The 22,411-nt window shown below is 36.1% G+C and overlaps 1 protein-coding gene across 1 annotated transcript; it reads right to left on the bottom strand.

Annotated features, from left to right (window-relative positions):
* Positions 1 to 2,877: 2,877 nt before the first annotated feature.
* LOC141695958 (uncharacterized) lies at positions 2,878 to 21,065 on the bottom strand. The gene is made up of 4 exons (XM_074500159.1): positions 20,485 to 21,065; positions 4,646 to 4,785; positions 3,541 to 3,932; positions 2,878 to 3,114 (listed from the first exon to the last, which is right to left on the bottom strand). The coding sequence occupies exons 1-4, from the start codon at positions 21,063 to 21,065 to the stop codon at positions 2,878 to 2,880; spliced, it is 1,350 nt and encodes a 449-aa protein (XP_074356260.1).
* Between the last annotated feature and the right edge of the window lie 1,346 nt (positions 21,066 to 22,411).

Here is a 22,411-nt window from a genome sequence, read left to right as displayed (position 1 = left end):
AGCTTTTTATCTCATCCAAGTAGTAAGTGGATTTTGCTTTTTACCATTCTATCCTCCTTCTACTACTAGCATGAATTGAGTGTAGGGTTTTATTGGTCATTTAGTTGCTTAAATGGAGTTAGTGGAGGGTGAAAGGTCGGTCTCACCCTTGATCTCTATTTGGGTGGAACTTGCATGCAAGGGCACACTTGTCATTCAATAACTATTAAAAGTATAATTAAGAAGAATGTATTTTAGTAATTAAAATATAAATCCATAAATCTCAAAATTAATACCATAAATACTATGAGATTTTAGAAGTTTAATAAAATTATTTTCAAAAATGTCGAACAAAAATTTATATTAAAATAGTTTTCTAACATTATCACACTAATAAATAAGTCATGTAAAAATTAATTAACACATAAAAAAATCACACAAGCAATTGCAAATAATTGACTCTACTCCATAATATTATAATATAATTTATCGCCTAATCGTAACTTATTTAAATATCACTAAATCGCGAGAATCTCAATTATTACTTAATCGTGTAGTCGCAACTATTCAAATATTATCAAATTGCGCTACCTATTTAATCGCGTAACGAAAATCTTACTCGCATACAAAAGTTATACGCTTAGAAATATTCCAGCAACATTCACAATGCCATACGACAAAATTATACAATATATAACGAATCCGCATAATTGCCATTATATCACATGATAGTTATGAATATATACATCACACTTATAAAATAGTTCAAATATTTACTGGTTGTCACATCCTCTCCCCCTTATTGGATTCTGTCTTCAGAATCTAGGAGAATAGTTAAGGATACCGATTCCGTATTTCAGTTTCTAACTCCCACGTTGCCTCTTCGACTTTAGGATTCCTCCATAATACTTTCACCAAACTTACTGAATTATTTTTAAGAGTTCTCTCTTGTCGATCCAGTATCTGCACAGGTTGTTCTTCATATGATAAATCCGCCTGAATCTCCACTGGTTCAATATCTATCACATAATTGGCATCCGGATTATACTTCTTTAACAATGAGACATGAAATACATTATGCACGTGCTGATATTTTGGCGGCAAGGCTAGCTCATAAGCAACTTTCCCCACTTGGTTCAAGATTTCATAAGGTCCGATGTATCTTGGAGCTAATTTCCCATTCTTACCGAATCGGGTCAAACCCTTCCATGGTGATACATTTAGCAATACAAATTCCCCAATTTCGAATTTCACATCCTTCCGGGAGGGGTCCACGTATTTCTTTTGTCTATCCTGAGCAGCAATGAGTCTCTTTTTGATCACAGTGACGGTGTCCTTCATTTGCTGAATCAATTCAGGTCCAAAAATCTTTCCTTCCCCAACTTCATCCCAACGTGTGGGTGTTCTACACTTTCGCTCATATAAAGCTTCGTATGGTGGCATGCCAATATTTGAATGATAACTATTGTTATATGAGAATTCTACGAGTGGTAGATGACCGTCCCAACTTCCCGAAAAATCAATTGCACAGCTTCGCAACATATCTTCAATGGTTTGGATTGTTCGCTCACTTTGGCCATCGGTTTGTGGAGGTATGCCGCACTCATGTTTAATTTCGTTCCGAGATTTTCTTGAAATTGCCTCCAAAATCTCGAATTGAATTGCGGGTGTCGATATGGAACTATCGATATAGGTACACCATGACATAACACGATTTCGCGTACATACATATGAACTAGTCTGGCTAACGAAGACTTCTCATTGATTGGAAGAAAATGTGCCGACTTCGTAAGGCGGTCAACTATCACCCAAATTGCGTCGTGTCCAGAATGTGTTCGCGGTAAACCCACTACAAAATCCATGGAAATATTTTCCCACTTCCATTCTGGAATCTTCAATGGTTGAATTAAACCACTTGGTTTCTGATGTTCTGCTTTCACTCTTTGGCATGTATCGTATTTTGAAACCCATTCTGCAATTTTTCTTTTCATGTTCGGCCATCAGAAACTCTTCTTCAAATCATGGTACAATTTGTTACTTCCCGGGTGAATCGAAAATCTTGAGTTGTGTGCTTCTTGCAAAATATCCTTCTTCAATTCAGCCACATTTGAAATCCAAATTCTTGTTGACAATCTCAACACACCTTGTTCGTCTTTTTGTGGTCATATCTCTTCTCCTGTCAACTGATAATTCTCTTGAGTCATTACTTCATCTTGGAATTTCTTTATCCTCTCTAGTAGTGTTGGTTAAAAAGTAATGGCACAACACATTTCTTCCGCTCCTCCATGATCACAAAGCTCTAATTACAATTTTTCAACTTCATCAGATAATTCCTTCGACATTCATCTGCTACCACGTTGGCCTTTCCCGGATGATATTGTATTGAATAATCGTAGTCTTTGATCAATTCCAACCATCAGCGCTCTCTCATATTTAGCTCTTTCTGAGTAAAGAGGTACCTCAGACTTTTGTGATCCGTGTATATCTCACACTTTTCCCCATATAAGTAGTGTCTCCATAGTTTCAAAGCAAACACTATCGCAGCTAATTCTAAGTCATGAGTCGGGTACTTCTGTTCATGTGGTTTAAGTTGTCTTAAAGCATACGCTATCACCTTCCCGTGTTGCACCAACACGCATCCAAGTCTTTTATAAGAGGCATCACTGTATATCACAAAATCTCCCTTATCATATGGTAATGATAAAACCGGAGTAGTTACCAATCTTTTCTTCAATTCTTGAAAACTAATTTCACACTTCTCCGTCCATTCAAACTTCTCATTCTTCCTTGTCAATTTGGTTAGTGGTACGCAATCTTCGAAAAATCCTTTACGAATCTTCTGTAGTATCCCGCTAGTCCCATAAAACTTCTCACTTTTGTTGGCGTCTTCAGTCTCTCCTAATACATTACATCCTCGATCTTTTCAGGATCTACTCTAATTCCCTCACTTCCAACAATGTGTCCTAGAAATCTTACTTCAGTTAACCAAAACTCACATTTCGAGAACTTGGCATACAATCTCTCCTGTCGTAACACTTCCAAAACTTTTCTTAGATGTTTCGCGTGATCAGCTTCTGTCTTTGAATATACTAAAATGTCATCGATGAAAACTATGACAAACTTGTCCAAGTACTCCTTGAATACACGATTCATTAAATCCATGAAAGCAGCCGGTGCATTTGTCAACCCAAAAGCCATAACGAGAAATTCGTAATGTCCATATCTTGTTCGAAAAGCTGTTTTCGGTATGTCTTCAGACTTAATATTTAATTGGTTGTATCCCGATCACAGATCAATATTTGAAAAATAAGAGGCTCCTTTGAGTTGGTCAAACAGATCATCAATCCTCGGCAAAGGGTATCTATTCTTAATCGTCAACTTGTTAAATTCTCGATAATCTATACAAAGTCTCATGCTCCCGTCCTTTTTCTTCACAAACAAAACTGGCGCGCGCCACAGTGAAACACTTGGTTTTATAAATCCCTTGTCTAGTAGTTCTTGTATTTGCTTTGCTAATTCCTTCATCTCCGTTGGTGCCATCCTATATGGAGCTTTCGAAACAGGTTCGGTGCCGGGTGCAAGATCTATTGTAAACTCAATTTGTCGGTCTGAGGGTAAGCCAGGAAGCTCTTCAGGAAAAACATCTAGAAAATCTCTTACTACTGGAATGTCTTCTAGATTAGAAACTTCTCTACTCTTATCAACTACATATGCCAAATACGCCTCGCATCCTTTCCGAATCAACTTTTTTGCTTGCATCGAGGTGAGGAATGTCTGAGTTTGCCTTTGACCCTTGAATGTCACTTTACCTTGCGGTGTACTTAATACTACCCTTTTATCCTTACAGTCTATTTGAGCACTGAAACTTGTTAGCCAATCCATCCGTAAGATCACGTCAGATTCGCCTAATTGGAAAGGAATAAGGTTCGCAGGAAAAACGTGTTCGGCTATCTCTATTGCACAATGAGGGCAAATATCATTTACATATACTCTATCTTGATTAGCTAAGATAATGGATAAGGGCTCATGCATCAATTGGGTTTCACAATTCAACTTATCAACAAAAGACTTCGAAATAAATGATCTGGTGGCTCCCGAATCAATCAGTACTTTAGCACTAGCAGCATTCACAGAAAGCGTACCTGTCACCACATCGGAACTTTAAATTGCATCTTTCACGTTCATGTTGAAAGTTCTTGCTTGAGCTGGAGAAGTCAAAGCTGGATGATTTGAAGATGATGATATCTGAGGTTGATTGAAAGACATTGGGAATGATGAGGCTGGCATAGGAGCTGCTTGATTCACAGGGTAGGGTACAATGGTCATTTTTAGCAATTGATTGTTACCCACTCCTTTGCATTCTCATGACACATGTCCTACATTCCCATACTTATAACACGTGATGTTGGCCTTCTGATTCTTACATTCATTAGCATAATGGCCCTTCGTATGACACTTGAAACAAACTACATTCGCCTTATTACAGATTCTCGTATGTCGCCTATTACAAATCTTACATTCCGGAACTGATCCTTGCGGGGGTTTCTGTCCACTAATTAATTGAGATCTCTTTTCTTGTAATTTATTCCCAAATTCTCTCTTCTTGAAGTTTCCGAGTCCACTCTGAGGTTTAAGCCTTTGATTAGTTCTATTTGACCCTTCTAACTTGAGCCTTCTTCTCCCGTTTCAAATATTCTTTTCTTGTTTCCTTTCTCCTTTTGATTTTGCTTACTCCCGCCTTCAATTACCATCGCCTTCTGAACCACTTCAGCATAAGTAGTCAACTTAAAAGCTGCCACACGACTCCTTGTTAGGGATATGTTGTGAACTTGATGATAAATTAAACAAAAAACCTTAGTAGATTTAACTTAGTGAATATTGTAGCACTCGATGGATGATCTAATTTAGTCCCGACGGATAAAACTTTACAGTCCCGACGGATGACAGATTAACATCCATCGAGTGAGTAGCTTATGTAATAATAAGAATTGTAGCACATTTCTGCAATCAACTTTGTGTAGATTCTGTAGGAGTATATGAGTCATGTTGACTCTAGTGGATATGCAGAATAGGTTGATTAATTGTAAATATGAGATGTCTTGTAATTCTGTATAAGTGAAATGGAGTCAAGTGATAAATAGCTACCCGACGGATGATCAACAAAGCTACCCGACAGATGATCAACAAAACTTCCCGACGGATGACAAACATGTACCCGACGGATGATCAATTCAAATATCTGTTGACAGTGACAACACAGTCACTTGCATTAGGTGTTTGCAAAAGGAATGTGGAAGCCTGTTAAGCAGGAATTTGAAAACAAAGAAGCATTACCATTTCCATGCAATTGTGAAGATATTCAAAGATGCTGGAATAGAGTAGTATAACAACATGGAATTAGACTAGATATGTTTTGTATTATTATCTTGTCTTATTGTCATGTAAACTTGGTGATATAAAAACCAAGTATAGCTAGTAGAACATTCAACTAAGCAAACACATTTTAAAGAGAGATAAAGCTGTACTTGTCAAGAATTTCCCTGTAGTCTGTTTGTTCTACTTGTAAAGCAGCTGTGAGCCATTTTAAGCTACACAGAGTTCTCAAACTGATATATATATATATATATATATATATATATATATATATATCTGGTGGATACATTCAAATCCACCAGAAAGTTTTAAAAGCTTGTGTTTTTATTACTGTGTGTTTTAATTTATATAATTCTTTCATTCCGCACTCTGCAAATCAAACACTTATATATATTCAATTTGAACAGTTTTTAAAATCTTGGAAAAGTAGCCAGAATTACATTCAACCCCTCTTCTGTAATTCTTGTTATATTGTTAGGGAATAACAATTGGTTTCAGAGCGAGCTCTTGAAGTACAAAGAGTGTAAAGATCACAATAAACAACAAGATGAACTAGAAGGATGTTGGAGTCGAAATTCCATTTCTGGACAAAGATAATTATCACCACTGGAAGGTGAAAAAGCACCTACATCTTCTTTCCCAAGATGAGGCCTATGTGGATTGTATAGAGAGAGGTCCTTATGTACCAATGAGAGCTGCAACTGGCAATGAACCATCTGTTCCCAAATCTAGGCATGAATGGTCAGATCCTGATATTGAGCAAGTCAGTTAGATAAGAAGGCCACGAACATTTTGTTCAATGGAGTTGATGGTGATATGTTTGATAACATCATTAACTGTAAAACAGCCAAAAAGGTTTGGGACACAATCCAGATTATTTGTGATGGTACTGAGCAAGTAAGGGATAACAAGATGCAGCTACTAATTCAGCAATATGAGCATTTCCACTGTGAAGAAAGTGAGTCTCTCACTGATATTTTTAGTAGATTTCAAAAGCTACTAAAATGCTCCGAAGTTGCATGGAAGAGTCTATCAAACAAAAGAGTGGAAACCAAGGAGTTCATTGACAGTTTCATTGAGAAATTCTTAGGATTACAAGGAGTTCACCTTGGAGAGACTGTATGGCATCCTAAAACTAATGAGCTTGAAATTGAGCAAGATGAGAGGATGGAGAAAGGAAGGAAGAAAGGAGGGTCCATAGCACTGGTTGCTGAGTTAGAGAAAGAGAAAGAGATGAAGGTAGAAGCTGTTGACTCTACATCAAAGGTCTGTGAAAGCAAGGGTAAAGGGCTGGTAGCTGAAATTGAAGATCAGTTGAGCCAAAATGACATGGATGATATTGATGAGCATTTAGCATTCCTATCCAGAAAATTTTCCAAGCTCAAATTCAAAAAGAATTTTGGCGCATCCAAGCCAAGTAGAAACATGGTGGATAAATACAAATTCAAATGTTTCAAATATGGCTTGGCAGGGCATTTTGCCAATGAGTGTAGAAAGTCAGATTCTAGCAAGAAGAAGTTTAAGCCTGTTGATTATAAACAAAAATATTTTGAGTTGCTCAAGCAAAAGGAAAGGGCTTTCATTACACAAGAAAATGACTGGGCAGCTGATGGATTAGATGAAGATGAAGAAATAAGCTATGTCAACCTAGCCCTAATGGCCAAGTCTGATGAAACAGAAACAAGTTCAAGTAATCAGGTAATCACCACTAACCTAGCACATTTATCTAAAGCTGAGTGTAATGATGCAATCAATGACATGTCCACAGAATTATATCACTTGCTGTTACACTTAAGTCCCTTACTAAGGAAAATGCTAAAATTAAAGAAAATAATTTGTTTTTAAGTGAGAGAAATAATGTGCTAGATTCTCAGTTTATTGAATTTGAAAAATTGAGAATTGACTGTAAGATTGCTAATGATGAATTAACTGAGTCTTTGAAGAAAGAAGATATTTTAAAGAAGCAGCTTGAACGAGAACATGAAGTGATTAAAGCATGGAAATTATCCAGAGATGTCCATGCTCAAATCACTAAAGTTCAAGGTATTGAGTCCGTTTGTGATGCAGCCTGGAAGAAGAGTAAAGAGAAGCTTGAGTCCAATTTGGTTGAAGGATTGCTTACAGATGTGGACTCGATGGATGATGAAAATCATCCATCGGATAATCAAAAATATTATCTGTCGAGTGACAAAGAGCCACATCTGTCGGCTGTGAGTAAACCAGTGAGCAAAGCTAAGCTAGCCAAGCAGAATGAGAAATATGGATCAGTTTCTAAAAACTTTGTTCCAGGAGAATTAAGTCAAGTAAAGAAGGAGAAGAAAGTTAATTTTGGTCATCTAACTATCAAGCAATTGAATGACAGGTTAGAAAAGATTGAGGTTAAAATAGAAACTAAAAAGAAAAACAATAGAAATGGGAGAGTAGGAATTAACAAACATAACAATTACACACCTGATAAATATGCACCAAGAAAAATCTGTGTTAAGTGTGGTAGTGTTAATCACTTGTCTTTTAATTGCAAACTTGCCATGCCTACTCCTATGTCTACACCACTCTCTTTTCCCAATATGACTGCTATGCCTAGCATGCCATTGAATGCTATGTCTACTCAGAATATGAATGCACAATTTGCTAATATGCCATTTGCACCTAATCCTTATTATGCTGCATTTAGTATGCCTCAAATGCCATTTAGCATGCCTTACTAGAATAACATATTTGCAAATATCATACCTTTTCCTGTTAATCAAAATGTGCATGATAATTCTGTTTTAATGACTGGTTTCAAAGTTCCAACTTAGATGACTAAGGATGAATCAGAAATTACCAAGTCAAATGAGATCAAACCTAAGAAACCAAAGAAGAAAGCTAACAAGGCAGGACCCAAGGAAACTTGTGTACCAAAATTAACTTGATTTGATTTTGATGTGTGCAGCGAAACAGAAAGAATCTTTGGTATCTGGATAATGGTTGCTCAAGGCACATGACTGGAGATTCTACCCTGCTCACTGAGTTCAAGGAAATAGCTGGTCAAAGTATTACTTTTGGAGATGACAACAAGGGTTATACTGTGGGATATGGCTTGATTTCAAAAGACAATGTCATCATTGAAGAGGTTGCCCTAGTGGATGGTCTCAAGCACAATTTGTTGAGTATCAACCAGCTTTGTGATAAGGGCAATTCAGTAACCTTCAATTCAGAAGCCTGTGTTGTGAAAAACAAAAGGAGCGACAAAGTGGTTCTCACCGAAGTGAGAAAAGGAAATGTGTACTTAGTTGATTTTAACTCATCCAATGCAGAATCAGTCAATTGCCTTCTCAGTAAAGCAAGTCAAGATGAAAGTTGGCTTTGGCACAAGAAGTTGTCCCATCTAAACTTCAAAACCATGAATGAGCTTGTCAAGAAAGAACTGGTTAGAGGTATTCCTCAAGTGGAGTTTACTAAGGATGGATTGTGTGATGCCAGCCAGAAAGGAAAGCAGATCAAAGCATCATTCAGAAAGAAGCTTGATTCAATAATTGAAGAACCTTTGCAATTGTTACACATGGATTTGTTTGGACCAGTCAATGTGTTGTCCATCTCAAGATAAAGATTTTGCCTAGTAATTGTGGATGATTTCTCAAAGTTCTCTTGGACATATTTCCTAAAGTCTAAAGATGAAGTTAATGAAATTATCATTAATCACATAAGGCAAGTCAACAATCATCCTGATTTTAAAGTAAGAAGAATCAGGAGTGATAATGGAACTGAGTTCAAGAATTCTGTAATGAGATCATTTTGTGAAGAGAATGGGATTATGCATGAGTTTTCTGTAGCAAGAACTCCACAACAAAATAGAGTAGTGGAAAGAAAGAACATATCTCTTATTGAAGCTGCAAGGACAATGTTTGAAGAATCAAAGTTACCAACATATATTTGGGCTGAAGCTGTGATACTACCTGCTACACCCAGATTATTTCTTTGGTTAATCAAGCAAAGTGCATGACACCCTACCAATTGTTCAAGAATAGGAAGCCAACTATGAATTTTCTTCATGTCTTTGGATGCAAATGTTATATTTTAAGGAATCAAACTGATCAACATGGGAAGTTTGATGCTAAAGCAGATGAAGGAATTTTTTTGGATATGCTGTGGGAAAGGCATATAGAGTCTACAATCTAAGAACCAACATTGTTATGGAATCGGTACATGTTGTGTTTGATGACAAAAAGATTGAAGGACTGCAAGATGGAGATTTCCATGAGAGCCTCAAGTTTGATAATGTGGAGATGGTTAGTGATGATGAAAGTGATCAAGAAACAGTGAATAAGAATAATGCAGAAAATCTACAACTAACGAAGCACATAATTCAACATCTGTCGAGTTACAAAATGCTTCATCCGTCGAGAGACAGTCTGCCTTATCCGTCGGGAGACAATCAACTTCATCCGTCGGGACACAAAGTGCATCATCCGTCAGAATAATAAGAGAAGCTGAAAGTTAGAATAGATCACCTACAGAAAGTTCCCCTTTCTCAAATCAAAGATTCACAAACTCAGGGGGAGTTTCTCATTATCAAAACTCAGTCACATATCAAGACAACAATGAGGCCTCTTCATCTAGAGCTAATCTACCTCAACAAAGGAATGGAGCTATCTGTGTTATGTGGTAAATAAAGTATTTTTTGGTAAAATTAGTAATTTTGATTCCGTTAACATCTCCATGCTTAACATGCTTTATATGCTAGTTACTGATAATTACTTTAATCTCAGTGACTTGATCATGTTTGAGTTAGGTTATAAGTTAGGAGAACTTAATAAGAGAGGTAAAAGTGTCTATTATGCTAGATTCTTTATAATGTTTGCTAACCATCTTATTAAGAATATTGCTGTTGAGAACCCAACCAACAAGCTAAATTATTGGGTTCAAGAAAGGAGAGTCATTGTTGATCTCAACAGGACAAGTCACCACAAAGAGGTGCCCCTCCTTTACTTTCCAACCATGGAGGGACCTCAGGTAAGTGAGGTAAGCACCACTATCTCCACCCTTCCAACCTCACACATTTATTTGCCTTCAAGTGTAGCTATGGCATCTATGTCAATGACCCAACAAATGCCTACCCAAGCTACCAAATCGACAATTTCAAAATCTAAAGCTAAGAAAGCCCCCTCTGGTTTCTCTCAAAAGAGACCAGTTGCAAAATCTACTAAACACAAAGAGGGGAGTGTGAAGGTGAGTGAGCAACGTGAGGGACATGGTGAAAATCAAAGAAACCCTAAGGATAAGGCTGGTGAGATGAGTGTACCTAAGCCTAGCCCCACCACAGTTTCCCAACAAACTGTGATTGTTAATAAGGAAATAAGCTCACTTCTAGTTTAATCCTCCCAAAAGGATGTTACTATTGAAACAAGCTCCCAACCAGGAGCACATGTCAAGAGGGTTAGGAACACAAGTTCACCATAGACTTATGCTACAAAGAAAAGATCTAAAACCCTTGGGGATGCACAGGGAACACACACAGTACAAACTGAAGCCATAGACTCAGTCACTGCACCATCTCAAATTCAGGTTGATGTGGCTCCAGTAAATGTGGAGTCACAACCAAAATCTTTAGTGATATAAGCACCTGAAATACCAAATTCACCCACACACTCATTGGATGTAGACATGATTAATACATCACTTCCAAATTCTCAATCTTTAACTCTGTTGGAGAAGCCAAAAATCCAATCAAGTGAGCATCATCTTTTAGATGATTCATTGGCTCACTTGCCAATTCTTTCTGAGTCTATTGAGACATTTGTGCCCAAATTTTCATCAATCTGCACATAGTCTACAATAGTCTCCACTCCAAACTCATTCATTTCTTCTATCCCAGTGGATATCATTCATCCGTCGAGTAGTGATTGTATCCCGACGGATGTGCCTAACAGCAGTCATCCGTCGGCTAGCCAAACTACTACCCCGATGGATATTCCTCATCTGTCGGGAGTCTCTGCACAACTTCAAATTTCTTCAATTATCACAAGTGTAGATGACTTAGTAGTAGTACAATCACCCTTAGGACTGAGGGAAAGGAGTGAACTGAGTGAGAGGTTGGGTTGCTCCCAGGAAAAAGGAGAGAAAATGAGTGATACTATGCAGTCCATTTCTTCAGGACTGACAAAAGTGAGTGAGGGGAGTCCCACCTTAGATGGTGAAGGTGAGGGTGTGAGGGTGGGAAGCCAAGGGGAGCCCTTGATGCAATAAAAGAGAGATTATGAGAGAAATTCAGGCATAGGAGTGATAAGGATGGATACCATTGCTAGTGAGTCAATGAATGTCAGTGATGCAGAAAGGAAGAGACTATTTCAGCAAAAATATCAAGCTGTCATAGATTTATTTCCCTAGATGCTGAGACATTTACTCATCCTACTACAGCTTATCAAACTCTAGCAATACAGGGCAATGGGGAGGCTGAAAAGATGCTCAATCTAGTGCCCATAACCGCTTCTCTATAAAGAGCAAATGATGCAGTCACTACTATGCCATCCAATACTGGCGGTGATTTTGAACTGGCTGAAGATTCTTTTGGGGATGCTGGAGGGGATGATGAGGAAGACAACATGAGCATAGGGGGAGATGCAAATATTCCTGCCTGGATGCTAACTAAAGAATGTTCCTACTCACATCTCCAATCCACACTATTCAAGCTCATTCATGACACCTGTAACGCCCTCCAGACCCGGGGTATAAGTCTGGGGGTTACTAGCTAATCACCAAACCTGTACAATCTGATTAACAATTAATAAAGAAATGAAATTAAACCCCTTTAACACTAACCAGGATCTTTTTAGGTTGAAGTATGAAAACAAGAACCACTAACTACTTTTATTACAACCCAACATTCAAATCTCACAACCTCTCTTTATTACAAACCATTGTCTAATTCATTTTAAACTAAGTTCAACTTTTATTCAAACACACACCCTATCTATCAATACTCCACCTGCTCGGGAAACTCAAAGCTTTCTTCCTGGATTGGGATCAACACCTTGGGTATGAGAGGATCCCGAGGCTTGACCAGCTTCTTTACCACTCGAGTCCTGATGGGTTTCATATTCCTTCTTAACTGAAAACAATAAGGTGAATAACAACAAAAGGGGTGAGCCAAAAATTGCTCAACAAGTCCACAAAATATAAACAGTGTTAAAGCATTTTCAATGAATCCGTCATCCCAGGTATATCTGCAAAGATATAACCCCACAAGAATAGAAAGAAGGCCATTACTAGCGAGTATAAATGAACTAAACTGAACACAAGTTCGCATCTATATTCTGCTGATCAGCCAGAATATAATGCAGATCCATATCTCAATATATAGATCCAGTCGGGTACCCAGGCACTATGGCCCACGTCGAGGCACCAGTCATCCCGGTCCTCAAGATTAAGACACACTCAATCCCAAAATATCATCATCCAGTCCATCGCTTAGCAACCGGAACAATCGGTATGCTTTGACATATTCTAATCACCAGAATATATCAATCTCAATGTATCATTAATGGAATATGAACCAAGTATCCAAAGAAATGGAGAAATCAAGAATCGAAATGAAATATGAACAAAGTAATAGCAAGTGTGTATCAGTGATTAAGAACAATAATCAAAAGAGTGCAAATGTGATAAGCATTTGAATCAATATCACTATTCTGAAAGTAGAATAGGGGAAAAACTTGCCTTTTGCGCGACTCACTGCAATTAGATCACTTTCGTCTATCACCTTAGACTAATACCGACTCAACTTGCCTGGCTAGCTTAGCTTCTGTTGGCAAAACAGACTGGTTAAGTCACGTCGTACTTCATTTGTATCTTGAATCGACTTCACACCGTTCCTAACATCTACCCATGCGCTTATGACTGACTCATATATTACTTACTAGCAATTAAGACTCAATTAACCACATAATACACATAAGCACATAGGCACATAATCATTTTTATAGTTAAAATAATTTTTGGAACCAAAATCGACTCGCTGATCGCTCAACTGATCGTTATCTGACTCATTTCCTATTTTTCCGGAATTTTTCGTACTCGTCTCAGCACGCATTATGACTGATAATCAAAAAAATCACAAAATCAACTAATTTTTAGAAGAAATTAAGCTTTGATATTATTTTTAATGTAGAGAATTCATTTTTCTGAGTCAACAGGCTTTCGTTTCACTCGAATCAGACTAACGGTTGAATTATTATTAATTAAACACTGATAATTCTATTTATTATTCACTATAAATAATTATTATTAATTTTTAAAATTCAAAATATTTTTTAAATCATTATTTAAGAAAAATCAGAATTAAAAATGATTTTTCTATAATTTTTGGAATTAAAATGAATTTATTATGATTTATTGAAAATTATTTGATTAATTATCAAAATAATTAATCATTTTTAAATAATTAATAAATAATTAATAAATAATAATTAAATAATAAATAATTAATAAAATAATTCAATCTGATTTTTAGAAAATAATTCAGAATTATTTATAATATAAATCAATTAATTAAACAATTAATTAATCAATTTATAAAATAAATAAATCTGATTTTTAGAATAAAAATAAAAATAAAATAAATTACAGAAACATTTGTCAAAAACCAGAATCTGTCAGAAACGGATCAAATGCGGGTTGAAATTGGGTCAGAAACCGGGTTACCAAGAACAATCTGGGTCGGGATGAACACACCGGAAATTTTCCAGATTCCGGTGGGTTCCCCGGACTCCAGCAACCACGATTCTGGCCAAAATCAGTACCGTTTGTACTGATTTTTACAGGGTTTCAACTCAAAACAACTTCCCCAATCTGACTCAGGCCAAAACAAACCACAAACATCACGGAATCACCATCTCCGGTCAAAACTGACTTCAACTCCGGCCAAAATATGAAATCATTCATTTGTACATGAAACTTAACGTTTAATAATGCAAATTAAAGCTATGAATACATACAATCAAAGCCCTAAACTTTCAGGAACCAAAGATTCACAGAAATCATCGAGTTGTGTTTTGAAAATTCGGTATAAACCCTAGAAATCGTACTTTGCTATCTGAGTATCGTCTGATCAATTAAATACCATGAATCGACTGTAAATCATCTAACAAAGCTATATCAATCATCAAAACATCATAATAACCCCAGAAACAAAAAGTCCTAATTCGAGCATAAACCCTAGAAATCGAAAATCAAAAACGATGCATTAAAACATGAAATTGATGCTAAAAACAGAAAGAACAGGTCAAAACCTTCAATTTGGATACTCGAATCACACGATTTGATGCAGAAATCAGCTGGAAATCACAGTTTGATTCTTCGACCCAACTTGGTTCTTCCCGACCCGATTTCAGAGAATTTTGTTAATTTTGCAGATTTTAATGATTAATTATAATTAATTAAATAAAAATTAGGCTATTTATAGTAGTAAAAATAATACTCCTAATTAAAATTAAGGCCCTAATTCTACACTTTTTAAAATTAATAGGCCCCTAATTTTATAATTTTTGAGTATTAAAATTTAATTTATAAATATTTTATATATACAATATATATGCCAAAATTTTCCAAAAATTGTGAATAATGCAAAAATGTAAAGAAATAATATAAATGAAAGTCCTATAATTTTATAAAAATAAAAATGTGATTTTTGTGGGGTTTTTGAGACCCAATGGGGCCCGAAAAAGTCATTTTTCGTAAAACGAGAAAATTTATAAAATATCTAGATGTTTAGAATAATGCGATTGTAAAAGCCATTTGATGAAAAATAAGGCCCATTATTTTATTTGAAATACTGGCTTTAAAATCATTGTTTGGGTCGTAAAACGTTTGAAATGAAAACGATGAATGCATAATAAAATATCTGAAAAATACCTTAAAAATACAGAAATGACACGAAATGCACTTAACACATAACAAACAGGGTTTAACAGATAATCACATATAAATGACGTATTAACACACCTTATTTATTATAATTCTGATATAATATAAACGTAAATTTCGCAGTCGTTACAACACCCAAATAACCATTCAAGCATCTACAAATGACAGCACAAAGAGACTACTTACAGCACATCTTGAAGCTCTTCAGCTGCATAAGATTCAAGCTCTCCAACAGAGTTAAGGTGTGGATGAAATCAAGCAAGAAGTTCCTGAAGTAAAACATGATTTCATTGCAAGGTTGGATGCTAGACTTCCTGGAACCACCATGACTGAGATAGCTCAGAAACTGAGGAAGGAAGCTGATCTAAATAGAAAGGTTGAGGCCATGGACCCTAGATTATCTGATGTGGAGAAGTCAATGACCAAGATACTTGCTAATCAGGAAACTCAGACTACTCTACTCCAACAATTGGTGGCTGCTCAACTCCCTTCCACTCAACAACTTGATGCTAACAATAAGGGGGAGAAAGGCTCATCAAGTGAGGGGGAGAAACAGCTCAACATTCAAGTCATCAAAGTAATTATGCCAACAATTGCTTTCACTAAGCCACCAACCATGGACAGTATTGACATCATCAATCTGGCAGCAGCAAAACTGGAATCAAATGACAAACTGCTAAAGATTGATGTAGCAGCAGTTGAGAAGGAACTAAAAGAAAAATGGAGAAGAATAGATGAAGAAATTTAACAGAAATTTGGACCCATTCAGAAATCAGACAAAATCTTTAATAATCACTCTAAAGTCAAGCAAATTTCTGTGAATGAGATGAGTTTGAATTATCTGGAAAAGGGTCAAACATCTTGCATAAAGTCTCCAAAGGCAAATCTGGTCATGAAGCCTAAAAGAAACTACTCAAAGTTTTCAGACAAAAATCCTATGGATCTTGTGTATGAAACACCTAGGCCAGATGAGAAGAAGCTATTGGCTAGGTCAATTGCATTTTTCAAAGATCCAGTTGATTCAGCACTTAAAAGAAGAATTGCCAAGATTTACAGAAATGGTAAAGAAATCTGTGTGGTGGCTGGACACCCTCAGTTTGTAGAAGCTAAAAAGGAAGAAAAGGAAAGAATCAGGCAAGAAAAGAAGCAAGCTGCTTTAGATGCTAAGAAGCTCAAACAAAAGAAGGGACAAAATGCTATTTTGGCCAAATTTCAAGCTGTGAAGACTACAACTGAGATTTCTGAACAACCATCTGTGATTGTTGAACCTCAGGATCAGAAAATGCAACAGGAACCATAACAGAAAAGAAGATTCAGATACAAGCTCCCCCCAAAAGAAAATTGGACTTCAGTGAAGAGGAAATGGAAGAATACATTCCCAAAAGGTCTACAACTTCAACTCAGACATCAAATCCCTCAGTGGTATTTCAAGAATTCAAGGTGGTGGATCCAACTAGGAATATTCATGGTGAGCCCATAATTCCAAAGAATGAGACAGTAGACTGGGATAGCTTGCCAATTCCTGAACTAAACTTTCCTATCTTCAACAAACCAAAGAAAAAAAAGACTAGAGCAATCAAGAAAGTGAAGCCTGTGACTCTGAAATCCAAGACCCTAACCAAATCTCAACCCACAGTCAACAAGGTGAAGGGTTTTAGCACACAAACGCAGCGAAAATGTAAATTTAATCTTAAAAAAAAATCGAAACCCTCCGCAGGATCCATGCGAAAAATAATATTTAATTCGTAGTTCAGTGTGTTTACCTTAAGAAGCTTTACGTTAATGGAAAGATGGAGGTCTTTAATAGCGATCCAAGAACGATGAACGGAGATCCTTAGCAGCTGCTCCTCAAGTGTGAAGCACTCCACCGGTATCCACCAAGAAAACGATGTAATGAAGGAGGAGGAGATGGAGAGAATTAGGGTTTTGTAAATCTTTTTGGTTGAGGAAAAAATAGGGTTTAAAATAGTATATTTACAGGCAAAATTTTCAGCTGAAAATTTTCCCATAAAATATTATTATTATTAACCCTTTATTATTCTCACAAATAATCAAAACGCCTTTTAATTATTAATCTTTTTTCTAAACTCTTTAGAAATAATTCTCACTTGATTTAATTTCCAAAAATTAAATTCTTAATTAATAATATTAAGAACCTTTTCTTAATTAATTTATAATAAATTAAATCTCATTTAATCAATTATTAAATTTACCAATTAATTATTTATTTCATAAATAAATAATTATCAGCCATTATTAATTAATTCCTCCACCATTAAATCATTCTCTTTTATGGTGTGACCCTGTAGGTTCAATATTAAGCCGGTAGTAGAAATAAATAATAATAAAACTATTTTATCATTATTTATATAAATTCTCTAATTCATTAAATATGATTAATTAATTAATTATATTTATTCTACATCGTGAGGGATACTTCTCAGCATATCGCGACTATCCGGATAATATGAATTCACTGCTTAGAATACCAAGAACCTATTCAGTGAGTAGTTACCGTACAATTAATTCCTTCTACCCTGCAATGTCACGATTAAATACAAGGCATGGAACTTGTGTCAAGCCTATCTTATTTAATCACTTGCTTTCCCATTCACTATGCTTAGTTCTATTTAATGTAAATTAGAAACTCCTTTCTAATTTCATTCACTCTGGCCAGAGATTCTTGAACTAACATAAGTGGATCAGCATTGAACATTCTTTTCCTACACTGGAAGGGGTAGATCCTTTATTGATCATACACTATCTTCATGTACAAATTCCTATACCCAGTAGAGCCCTTATAATTGTCCCTTGAGACTAAGAACTAAACCAAAGCATAGTTCAGTGTACACAAGATGACTATGATGACCTCAAGTCTAAGGATACTTGTACAACTATCACTATGTGAACAACTGCTGACACGTGAGTGAACTCCATCAGTTGTTCAGCTGTGTGAGTCATGTTCAGTGAACTTATTCTATAATAAGCACCTACATACTAGCTATAGTGTCACCACACAAATGTCTATGAGAACAGACATCCTTCATAATGAAGCAAGCATAGTATGTACCGATCTTTGTGGATTATTAATTACCAGTTAGTAATCCTTCGACCAGGAACTATTTAAGTTTAAAGTTATCATCTTTTAGGTCTCATTATTATGATCTCATCACAATCCATAAAAAGCTTTACTCTAAACTGTGGTATATCTTATTTAAACATTTAAATAGATAGAGCCCGCAATAAAAATAAAACAAACCTTTTATTAATATCAATGAAATCAAAACAGATTACATAAAAGTTATTCCTAAATCCTCATACATGATTGGACTTAGGACATATCTCTTTCACAAAGAAGATCTCTTATACATCTGTGACATCAAGGAGTTCTCTGAAATAAACCTCTACTTGGAAGAATTGGAAGAAGTAAGAGGGATCGATGCTTACAGACATCTTCCTGAAAGGCTAGTGTTCAAGTACAGGGGAGGAAAAGAGATCACATGACCACTTCACAAGATTCTTCAAGAAAGCCCATCTGTACTGATAAAGGTCTATTCATCCTTCAAGAAGAACTTTGGATTTAATGTGACTGCAAGGATAATAGTCCTAAAGAAAATAGAGGAGCTAAGGAGCAATAGAGCCAAAGATGCACTTCCAAAAACTCTGCCTATTCCCTTCACAGGAAAGAGAGTGCATTTGAGGCCTTATTGGCTGATGGAATTCATGGATGATAAGGGAGTTAGAAGATTCTTCAGACTAGATGACCAACTGAGTATCTCTAGAAATGAGACTCTTTTGGAAATGCAAGAAATGTTGGATTTATCTGAAGCTGATGAACTTGAATTCCACAGACAACTCCAGAATAAAATAGAGGAAAATAACAGGAGGCTTGGGAAGAAATCCAGACAATCAGGGAAATAAATTTATCTGCTCAGACTAGAGGAGTACCTTGAAAATTGAATGTGAGAATTCTTTGTATACTTTGCTTTGTTCAATTTTCAGTAAATATTGTAGCACTTATCAGTTTTATCTACTACCTTTCAATCTGTATCTTTAGGAAGTTTTCTTATCATCAAGTTTCTCTTAATTTATGGCTACAATTTCAGTAGACATAAATTGGGGGAGATTGTTAGGAATATGTTGTGAACTTGATGATAAATTAAACAAAACACTTTAGTAGATTTAAATTAGTGAATATTGTAGCACTCGACGGATGATCTAATATAGTCCCGACGGATAAAACTTTACAGTCCCGACGGATAATAGATTAACATCCATCGAGTGAGTAGCTTATGTAATAATAAGAATTGTAGCACATTTCTGCAATCAACTTTACATAGATTTTGTAGGAGTATATGAGTCATGTTGACTACTAGTGGATATGCAGAATAGGTTGATTAATTGTAAATATGAGATGTCTTGTAATTCTGTATAAGTGAAATGGAGTCAAGTGACAAATAGCTACCCGACGGATGATCAACAAAGCTACCCGACGGATGATCAACAAAGCTACCCGGCGGATGATCAACAAAACTTCCCGACGGATGCCAAACATGTATCTGACGGATGATTAAATTCAAATATCTGTTGACAGTGACAACACAGTCACATGCGTTGGGTGTTTGCAAAAGGAATGTGACAGCATGTTAAGCAGGAATTTGAGAACAAAAAAGCATTACCATTTCCATGCAATTGTGAAGATATTCAAAGATGCTGGAATAGAGTAGTGAAGCAACATGTAATTAGACTAGATATGTTTTGTTTTATTATCTTGTCTTATTGTCATGTAAACTTGGTGATATATAAACCAAGTGTAGCTAGTAGAACATTCAACTAAGCAAACACATTTTAAAGAGAGATAGAAAAAACTGTACTTGTCAAGAATTTCTCTGTAGTTTGTTTGTTCTACTTGTAAAGCAGCTGTGAGCCATTTTAAGCTACACAGAGTTCTCAAACTGATATATATATATATATATATATATATATATCTGGTGGATACATTCAAATCCATCAGAAAGTTTTAAAAGCTTGTGTTTTTATTACAGTGTGTTTTGATTTATATAATTCTTTCATTCCGCACTCTGCAAAAAACACTTATATATATTCAATTAGAACAGTTTTTAAAATCTTGAAAAAGTAGCCATAATTACATTCAACCCCCTTCTGTAATTCTTGTTGTATTGTTAGGGAATAACACTCCTTAACCAAGGCTTCAATCCCTGTTGGAACCTTTTTGCCCATTTCTCTTCAGAATCAACATACTCTCCCATAAACCTAGAAAGTTCTGTAAATTTCTTCTCATATTCTCCAACTGTCATATTTTCTTGCTTCAACTCAAAGAATTTCATCTCCATTTGTGTTTGCATATAACGAGGAAAATACTTATCCAAGAACATTCTCTTAAACCTATCCCAAGTAATAACTCCAGCAACTTCTAAAGCTTTTGCCGACTCCCACAAATAGTTTGATTCGGCTTTAAGAAAGTAAGTGGAATACTCCACCTTCTGATTATCTCCAACATTTGTTAAGGCAAAGGCCTTTTCCATTTCCTTAGGCCAAGCATGAGCTTCTACCGGGTCTTGAGTTCCTCTAAATTCTGGGGGTTTTACAGATTGGAATGTTTTGAAAGTAGTGACGTTTACTGGGGGTGGTTGAGGTGGATGCATTTGTTGAAGAAGTTGTTGCTGTTGGGCTATAGTAGCAGTTTGTTGGCGTACCAATTCCATAAGTTGTGCTATATCGGGGATTTGGTTTTCTCCTTCATTTTCTTGGTTATTTGCAGGTCTTCCTCGAGCTCTCCTAGGTGCCATTTTCTGAAATAAGAGTTATACAGTTTGAGTGACACAAAAATCTAGGGTATTATTTGCTTCATCATGGTATATAGTTTTCAATATAACAATAAAGGTGATGCATAGTTATAAGCAAGGAATTTAAAAGAGCAAATATAGGAATCAAGGAAAGTGCATAGCTGAATTTAACATAGTTCAAGTCGAAAGGTACGAATTACAAGGTAAAAATACGAATACAGATCCGAATTAAAACAGTACGAGAGTCTAGAAACAGAAAAAAATAACATGGTAAATAAAAGGAGCAGCCTAATCCAAGCAACTAAAGGTCAAGTCCCTAGAACTCATCCTAAGTCTCCTCCTCACGGGTCCTTGCGATGCCGGGGGTAGTGTCCTCACGTAGCATCTTGACCACGTTCCCAAGCTCATCCACTATCATCTGCACAGTAATCTGACTGGTCCGGTCGCGATGCACGGGCATCTCCTCCAATCTTGATGTGGCCACCTGGATCAGTGACTCGAGCCTTGAAATAGTTTTCTCCTTATGTCCGTTACCCATCACTTTCTTACTTTCATAGGTCTCTTAAAGACGTTCCATCAGCCTGACATACTTTCCTTGGAGAGTGTCATGATGGGGCCTTAAGTCAGTATAGACAGAGAAATCAATTGTGTCGCTCGGAGGAATCGAAGATGATGAGTGCGCACGTTGCTGTCAAGTAATATATATATACACAAAGGTTAGATACGGTTTACTCGAATATCACGCATTAGTACTCCCGATATTATATTATATACTCATACTCCCTATAGTCCTAATTGGGCTGTCCAGGGATTCTAAACCTAGGCTCTGATGCCAAAAACTGTCACACCCAAAACCAATAACACACACACACTAAATAAATGCGAACCAAAATTATAATACAAATGTATAAGTCCAAAAGATGATAATAATATGATTACAAACCCAACCAAAAATATTAACAATCCCGAGACCTTTACAAATTCAGAGTTTGGAACAAACCTTCTAACTAATACCAGAATTACATACTGGCGGATTTTGCATACATATATATTCTACCTGCACCTTCAAATGGTCTTCACTCTACCTACCGGTTGACTTACGGGCGGTCTGCTTGGTACAAACAATGATTGCTAGCTGTAGAACAGGGTTAAATACAAGAAAATGAGTTAAAATGCTCAGCAAGTACTATCAGTTCTACTATACAAGGCATTATCTCAAAATCACGGGTTCATGAATCAAGGGGTTATAGGTGCTTGTAAAAATGACAATAAGAAACATGCAGTTTTAATATAAAGACACGGTAAAATCATATCAATTGAAACATGGCATATGGTATAATGGCATCGAG

Source organism: Apium graveolens, chromosome 11 (genome assembly GCF_009905375.1).
Source record: "Apium graveolens cultivar Ventura chromosome 11, ASM990537v1, whole genome shotgun sequence".
Lineage (NCBI taxonomy): Eukaryota > Viridiplantae > Streptophyta > Magnoliopsida > Apiales > Apiaceae > Apium > Apium graveolens.
Note: the sequence above shows the minus strand (reverse complement) of the source record. Positions and strands in the feature narration are given on the sequence as shown.